General features: G+C 38.8%; 1 protein-coding gene across 1 annotated transcript; it reads right to left on the bottom strand.

The window, feature by feature from the left end:
* Positions 1-2752: 2752 nt before the first annotated feature.
* On the bottom strand, positions 2753-8614 carry LOC138724214 (pulmonary surfactant-associated protein A-like). Its single transcript, XM_069864075.1, has 4 exons — positions 8472-8614; positions 6145-6310; positions 4238-4315; positions 2753-3568 (listed from the first exon to the last, which is right to left on the bottom strand). The coding sequence occupies exons 2-4, from the start codon at positions 6293-6295 to the stop codon at positions 3192-3194; spliced, it is 606 nt and encodes a 201-aa protein (XP_069720176.1). The 5' UTR covers positions 6296-6310; positions 8472-8614; the 3' UTR covers positions 2753-3191.
* Positions 8615-8989: the final 375 nt, after the last annotated feature.

Raw genomic sequence — 8989 nt, 5'->3', positions numbered from 1 at the left:
CAAAAAGCTATCTGAAAGAACAAAATAATTTGAGTACCTTTCTGTTCCTTTGTGGAATTGCAAAGAATAATCAAGTGATATTCTACTGAGTTATGTACCTTCACGAGGATTTTTAATGACCATGTGTGAATCCCATAACACACAAATGAATTGCAAACCTATCTGTAGAATATTGCTTCTATTAGGGAATTTTATTGCTTCTACATATGATGCTTGACACTGAACCTTTTTTGTTTTCTCTGAAGTTCATCAAAGTTAGAAGATAAAAGTCTATGCAATAGAATGTGAACAAAGTTTTTTTTGTAAAGAAGGCAGTAAACTAGATGCCCCCTTCATATCTTCAGGTTTATATGAGACACAGTCAAGACTTTAGACAGAAAAAAAGGAAGTGCTTGAGGAATGATGTAAGGGGAAAGCTAGAGCATAGCAAGAGCGGAGCTGAAAATTTTGTTGGATGGAGATATTTTATGAAAAATCCTGAGGATTTCAGTTCAATTACCTTAGTGCAGGTTAGGGATGAGGGGCATCACTTAGAGTCAAGCCCAGGTTCCTAGGAGCTCCCGACACAGAGATAAAGGTGGGGACGGGTGGAGAAGATGATAAAGTAAAAGTGGTTATGCACATGTTTTAACCCCAGTGCTTCCTGGTTTCCCCTCAGGTGGTGTGAAAATGAAACAGATGAGCCAAGGATTTCCTCATTGCAAGGTAAGTGTCTGAGAATCTGCTGATTGTGGTGTTTTTCTGAGCTCCTACTTCAGGCAACTGAAAAAGAGTACAGGGGTCTTGTTAGGTCATGCAGAGGTAAATTAGAAAGGCAAAAGCCTAGCTCGAACTCAACCTGTCCACTGTGGTAAGAGACAACAAAAAACGTTTTATAAACACGTCAACAACAAAAAAGAGAGCCAAGAAGAATCTTCATATCTTCTTGGATGCAAGGGGGAACTTTACTGCCAAGGATGAGGTACTTAATGCCTTCTTGGCTTCAATCTTTAATAGTCACACCAGTTATACCCAGGGTATTCAGTTCCCTGAACTGGAAGATGGGGATTGAGAACAGAAGAATCCCCCCACAATCCAGGAGGAAGAAGTTGGTGATCTGCTATGCAATTTGAAAACTCATAAGTCTGTGGGGCCAGATGGGATCCACCCAAGAGTACTGAGGGAGCTGGCAGAGGAGCTTGCCAAGTCACTCTCCATGATTTATTAGCAGTTCTGGTCCCAGAGGACTGCAGCCTTGCCAGCATGATGCCCATCTAAAGGAAGGGACAGAAAGAGGATGAGGGGAACTACAGGCCTGTTAGCCTGATTTCTGTGCAGGAGAAGATTATGGAGCAGTTCATCTTGAATACATTTACCAGGCATGTGCAGGACAACCAGGGGATCAGGCCCACCCATCATGGGTTCCTGAAAGTTGGATTGTGCTTGATGAACCTGATCTCCCTCTATGACCAGGTGACCCACCTAGCAGATGAGGGAAAGACTGTAGATGTTCTCTACCTTGACTTCAGTACAGCCTTTGACATGGTCTCCCACAGCATTCTCCTGGAGAAGCTGGCATCTCATGGTGTAGACAGGCATATGCTTTTCAGGATAAAATATTGGCTGGATGGCCAAGCCCAGAGCATTGTGATGGGTGAAGCTAAAGCCAGCTGGATGCTGGTTGCAAGTAGTATTTCCCATGGCTTAGTTTTTGGGGCTGGTCTTATTTGATATCTCTGTCAGTGATCTGGCTGAGGGGATTGAGTGCTTCCTCAGTAAGCTTGTAGGTGACACCAAGTTGGCAGGAATGTCAATCTCCTTCGGTGTAGGAAGGCTCTGCAGAGGGATCTGGACAGGCTGGATTGATGGGCTGAGGTCAATTGGAAGAGGCTTAACAAGGCCAAGGGCCAGGTCCTGCATTTTGATCACAACAGCCCCATGCAGTGCTACAAGCTTGTGGAAGTGCGGCTAGGAAGCTGCCTGGAGGAAAAATACCTGGAGTTGCTGGTTGACATCTGGCTGAATGCAAGCCAGCAGCAAGCTTAGCTGGCCAATAAGGCCAATGGCATCCTGGCTTCTGCCAGCCATGGTACAGTGCTGTACTTGGCACTGATGAGGCCACACCTTGAATACCTTGTTCAGTTTTGGGGCTTTCGCTACAAGAAGGACATCAAGGGGCTGGAGCATGTCCAGACAAGGGCAACAAAGCTGGTGAAGCAGCTGGAGCACAACTGTTATGAGGAGTGATGGAAGTCATTGGGGCTGTTCAGTCTGGAAGAAAGGAGGCTGATGGGAGGCCTTATCACTCTCTACAGCTACTGGAAAGCGGGTCATAGCGAGGTGGGTGTTGGTCTCTTCTCCTGAGTAACTAGCAGCAGGATGATAGCAAATGGCCTCAGCTTGTAGCAGGAGAGGTTTAGATTGGATGTAAGGAGAAGTTTCTTTACTTAAAGAATGGTGAGGTGTTGGAAGAGACTGCCCAGGAAGTGGTGGAGTCACCGTCCTTGAAGCTGTTCAATAAAGGCGTAGATGTGGCACTTCAGGACATGGTTTAGTAGACACAGTGGTGTGGGGCTGTTGGTGGGACTTGATCTTAGAGGTTTTTAATGATGCTATGATTTTATATTTACCTTAATGTTTTATAGTAATTACGTTCTCAAAATAAGGATATCACTTGTAACAGGTACTGTTAATACTTTTATAAAACAAAAGTTAAATATGGATGCTGAATGAATGAGTGCATGCTTCGACAGGAAACAATACAAGCCATTTATTTCAGAGATGTACAAAACCTGATAAGGTAATTGTTCCAGTGGAATTGGCCTCTGTACATCTCTTTTTAAGGTAGACACTATTAAACACTTCGAAAAGCTTCTCTGAAGCCATGGGCAATTTTGACTTCAAGCTTTTCCAATACTTCAGGTTAAACCTTGGATTTTTGCTTTAATCTTCGCAAAGGCACAGTGCACAGAGATAGTCTGCCATGAAAATCAAATTCTGAGCTATTCCCAACCCTCCAAGAGAGACAAACGCATCAGATTAGGCATGTTTTAATCAGGTTAATCACCTACCACATTTGACTTAAGGACAAAAGTACTATAATATGATTAATTTCAGATTTTCTGATCTAGAATAAATGCAGAAATTGCATAAACCTGAGACGCAGGATATTTCATTGTCTCCATACTCTGAGGTGGCTGAAAGGCCATTCTTTAAAATTCACAGATTGTTAGGCGATTCAGGCTGCATTTTTTGTCATTCCAGGTCCCATCAGTGTACATCTCTACACATTTTTCTGTCCCTTTGCCATTAGGCTCTTGTCTGCGCCAGTTGGTATAATTCAGAGTTGTGTCATTTATACTCTTAAACTGACCTATGTTCTCACTCTCTTTAATACCCAAGTAAGCATATCGGTTATACTGTTTCACAAACCCCAGAACAGCTTCATTTTCCTCCTCATTTTTAGGAGTTGCAAGAGTTCCTCCTGCCTTTTCACAGGACTCTAGCGCAGATGCAAAATTAACTTCCTTCCCATTGCTGGCAAATAGTTTCTCTCCTACTTCTTTAATTTTCCCATTCAAAGCAAGCACTAAAATATGAAAAGAAAAAAACTAATTAGCTTTTTAAATTTTCTTTGACATATTGATGAGAGAGCAAAGAAACAGAAATCAAGAGATGAAGAGGAAATTAAAATGGAATTAAAATTCAAAATTTTACCAGTTCATTACTTGTTCAGTAAGTACATCTTTATGCTGCTTATGATGATCTGTCATTGTCATTTCCAAGACAAGGATGCCCTACTACCATTTACTACATATGCTGTCAGCCCTATTGTACCGTGTATATTCCCTGAAGAGGATCAATTTGAGCAAATGAAAGGGAGAAATGATAATTTTTGTGAATTCCTTCTCAATACAAAACAATTTACCACCTTTAACAGTCTGGTTGCTGACAGATAAAAAATGCTAGAACTGTTCTGCAAGGCTGAGGAGTTCCCACAAATTCATGTGGAAAGCACAACATCAGTTAGAATGTTTTTTAAAAGAAATTAAATTTAAATAAATGCACATTGTTTTTCCTGAGAGAAACCTGTTTCTCCAGGGAAAATGAGTCCTGATCTCCCCTGCTTTGAATCAGAAAATGGAGTTTTGGCATGCAGTACTGTTTTCAAGTGGGACATCTTTCCTGCAAGTCATGATTCTATAAATAGAAATAGAAAACTGATTCTAAGGTGAAAAATTGAAATGAGACAAATTACCGCCTTCAAGCCTGGAAAGTCGATGTTCCACATTTCCAAAAACATTATGCATTTTGTTGTCCAGAGAACAAGGCAGAACTGTACAGACGAAAATAAAAGTTATACAATCAAGAAAAATTAGGCTCTGCTGATAGGAACAATTCCTTGGATAAAACAATAATTTCTCAAAGCTAACTAGCACACTGTATTTTTTTTTTTAACAACATCTAGTGTAAAATAAATATTTTACCTGTATTTTTTCACACTGTTTTTAACCTATATCTTAAAGCAAACAGACAAAATCTCCCACCCTCTGAAATACTGATAATTTTCCTCTGTGCAGAAGAAAATGATTTTTTCTAAGTTGAGGGCTTATGTTTGTCATGTCTATGAAAGTGGCTTTGTCAAAGAGAGTTAGTTTCATTCTAATAATTGTTAGTGAAGAGCCATGAGGGAGATCTTGGGGAAGGAACAGTTCCTATGCAAGCCATAGCATTTTCTTTTTAATCTGCTGGGTGGATGCTTTGTGTTTCTACAGTGGGATCTTAGTGTAATGGAAACTATAAACACTGGTGCAGGAGGGTTTCGGCATAGGTTGGGTGAAATACAGTCTGTCCAGAATTGCTTGCTAAAGATGGGAACTCACTGTAAAAGTAGGTATTTTTTTCATACAGATTTCCATGGATAACAAGTCCTACATTTAGAAGAAAGTTGCTAGTATGTTCCTGTAATCATGTTCCCATCATTCACAACTTAAATGGCAATGTAAAAGCACAAAATATTGCTGCATCTCCTGCTCCCTGAGTTACGATCTTGTAACTCATACTGCACTTCGCAATCAGTAAAAAAATAACATATTTGACTCAATAGATTCCATTTGACTGGCAGAAGATAACACAGACATCAGATTTTTTCACACAGTGGTCCAACACTTCCTTTTCCTCCTTTCTCACCTTGTGGCCAAACAAAGGCATTATTTCCGGAGAGACCTACGAGCCCTGGAAAAGAGAAGCATCATTTTCTTTGTAATTTATGTGCATTCTGGGAACTTGAGGATGAAATAATATCAGATTGAATGAAATATGTTACATGTATGAATAATTTTGATAGCACTTTAGCCTTTGTATGGACCTGGGAAAAAGCCTTTCTACATAGGAAGTAAATCACACAGCGTACACAAAGTGTATTCCTTACCAGACTCCTTTTGCACATACCACCTTAAAGTAATAGAAAAACATGCCAGAAGCCTTTTAGTTACACTTAGAATCATAGAATGAATCACAGACTGGTTTGGGTTGGAAGGGACCTCAAAGCCCATCCAGTTCCAAATCCCCTGCCTCATGCAGGGCCATCTCCCACTGGATCAGGTTGCTCCAAGCCCCATCCAACCTGGCCTTGAACACCTCCACGGATGGGGCAGCCACATCTTCTCTGGGCAACCTGGGCCAGTGCCTCACCACCCTCACAGGAAAACATTTCTTCCCAATATCTCATCTAAATCTACCCTCATTCAGCTTAAAACTGCTCCTCCCCATCCTATCCTTGCACTTCCTGATAAAGAGCCTCTCCCTAGCTTGTACTTGTATTGTATACTCCAATAGCATTTCCTCTATATTTAAAAAAAAAATTAAAATATTCTGCTATGAAAGAAGCCAATCCCTTTGGAAAGTCAATAGAAACAAACTACACAGAGGGAGAGATATTACATTTATACGTTTAAGTATTGATAACCTGATAATTTCCATTCTCCTCCCAGAAGAGGCCTATCTTTTAGAAAATAAAACATTAAACTAACCATTTCCTCCATTCAGTTTTCACTTCTCTGCTTAATGCAGCTGCTTCCTTGAGGGCACATGTCCTTTTGAGTTATCTGTTTTTATTCAAGTGGCCTTCGTGATGAGGATTTGTTGCAAAACAAAGGAACTTACCTGACAGTTGTTGCTGTTCTTTCAGATTATCCTTTCCAGCTATTCCAAGGATCTTAAGTAGCCCAGAGTTATCTGGACACCTGCACAGGGCATGGCAAGTGACTAACAAAGCAGCTAGTACTGTGAATGTGTAGAACGATTGAAAGAACATGTTTGCTCAGGCCAGCTGTAAGAAAAACCACATATGTGTCAGGCAATGATTCTATAAGAAATTGCAGGCACTGACTTATATAATTGAACATTTCTCATTTTCTTTATTTTTACCCATTTGTCCCATCTTGAAATTTACATTCTTTCCTTGTTGAAATAAAGTCTATGTGTAAGACTTTATATAAGTTATAAGTGACTGACTTATCAGATTTATTTTGCTACCATTGCATTGCTTACACACAAAACTGTTTCTAGATTGATACAAATTCATACGCTTATTACAGAATGACAGCTACACATTTGGGAGTACTGAAGACAATCTCTTTTTTTTATATTAATGACTATTTGTTGGACTAATCCTTGAGAATTGATGAGTTCAGACATAACTGAGCATGCTTAGACCATGAGTTGTCTGTAAGGGCTCTGATCAATCAATGAAACACAGTTGCATCTGCTACCAACCTAAAAGGTACAATACTTCACCAGTGTTGTTGTGATGGTTTGGAGCTAGTTAGCAGTCTCTAAGTACAGCACTATTTAAGCACATTTATTTGAAATAAGCACACTGATAGTGAGTTTTCCATATACGAAAAGTTTTATAGCTCAACTGACATTCCTCTCTTTTGAACAAAATTCCACAATCTTGAAAATGTCAGAGTTAGACTTGTAGAAAACACATTTTTACTGGTTGGCAATAGGCCTATTAATCATATTTTATCCTTTCAGCTATAACACTAAGTAGGTTTATAATCTCAATGCTGAGATATCATAACTAAAATGCACACTGAACTACAGATTGTGAGTTTACAATGCAGCTAGTGGATATGCAGCATTAGTAACGCTATGCAGTTATAAAGCCCAAACTGATGGACTATAAGACATTATGGCATAAAGATACCCAGTTACAGGCATCATTCCTTTAAAATAAGAAGAGATAGAAAGATAAGCTCAAGATGCCAGAATGGGTGAACCTTTCTAATGAGATGACCCTAATGGGTTGACTCTCATACAACATATAACTCAATAGTCATGACTTCACTTTTCTTTTGGTACAAAGTAGAGTATATCATCTACTGCATTGTCTTAAAAACTTCCATCCTTAAAAAAAACCCTCAGGATTGACAGGATCATATTAATTGACACACAATATACTCTAAATCCAGCTCCATTTAAAGTTGAAAATCAGATCCTGGTTTGCTTGAATGCTTCAAGTTTATTAACTCCTGGGTTCATCTGTTAAAATGAGGAATTTGTTTGAAAGCGTATATTCCAAAGCAGAATCAAAATATCAGTTTATTATTATTATTGCAATTTATTAAATAGACTAAAACTGGAGTGAGCTTTTACATGTAGGAAGTATTGTTTACATCCTCCAGACTTACTCTATCATAGAAAGCTTTTGATACTATTCTAAACCAACATCAATGACAATTATTTTTAAGGACAACATTAACTTGTTTTTCTTGAGGAACATCTCGTTAAAATCAGATCAGTGGGACATACCCTTGAATGAAATAATATCCAATTATGTTCATAAATTTCAATGTTTCAGTGCATATAGAATCTGTTTAAGTAATATCATTGTCTGTTCTTTGTGGTCAAGAATTTAATGAATGGAAATTCAAACCTGCCTGAGAACACGTGCTGTATTAAAATTTCTATCAAGTTTCCTATGTTGAATTTGAAGTGTCTCAAGTTGTTTACCCTTTACTACATTGAAGGCTAGCAGACACCTCTGACAATGCTGGCCAATTACTCAGAGAGTGGATTATTAAAGTCTCTAACAAAAACCTACCTTAGGAGTCTAGGAATACTTACATCCCTGAGATAAGGAAATGCAATTACAACAGGTGCTCTTTGTCTGATCATTCAGGGAATTACATTTGAATGAATTACTGCATCCAGCCCATAATTGGATTACGATACAGTTTCAGAGTCCTTATCAGTTATACAGGAAAACAGCTCCTCAGTTTTAACAACCTTCATCAGTCATTACAATCTGGTGTCCTTCAGGCATCTCCTCATCTAGTAAAACTGCTGCTATAAGCAACGTAAAAAAAATACTAATAAAAGAAAACTTAATTTTAAAAGGTAAATATGACCATGGAAATGAGAGGGAACAGAGTTGACTTCTAGCTGAGGTTCCTTGCAATTTTTTAACAGGAAATTCTACTTACCCTTCTGCTTCAAAGCTCAATGAAAAAGCAGTTCACGCAACTCCCTCTTATATAGTGTTGTGTTTGTTAAATGACACCACTGAAGTGGAGACTGGACAATGATGGAACAAATGAGCCTTTTTAGTTTTGCTTACTCACTTGTTCTGCAAATACTGAGAACAATAATAAGGGTTGAGAAATTACTTTTTTTTTTTTTTTATAAGAATAGAAAGCCAAAGTTGGTTCTCATGCCTTCTACTGTAAGGACGTCTATGTTTGATCCTAGGTGAGGTTTGTTTTGTGAACCTCAGCAAGACAACATATCAGTTCCTCACCTCTAAGACAGGTACCGCTTCTTCGCAGCATTTCTCTAGTCTTTTAAGGATTGAATTGTTTGTACTTTTCATTTACATTTTACTAAAACTGCTTAAGTTCTGCCATGATCCCTACCTACATGGTCTTTCTACCCAGTGGAATTCATAGCTGCAAGCTAACATCTTTAGGCTCCTTGTTCAACAAATATTATAGATGTCTAATAT

Source organism: Phaenicophaeus curvirostris, chromosome 9 (assembly GCF_032191515.1).
Source record: "Phaenicophaeus curvirostris isolate KB17595 chromosome 9, BPBGC_Pcur_1.0, whole genome shotgun sequence".
NCBI lineage: Eukaryota > Metazoa > Chordata > Aves > Cuculiformes > Cuculidae > Phaenicophaeus > Phaenicophaeus curvirostris.
The sequence above is the reverse complement of the archived record's forward strand: the minus strand, read 5'-3'. Positions and strand labels throughout refer to the sequence as shown.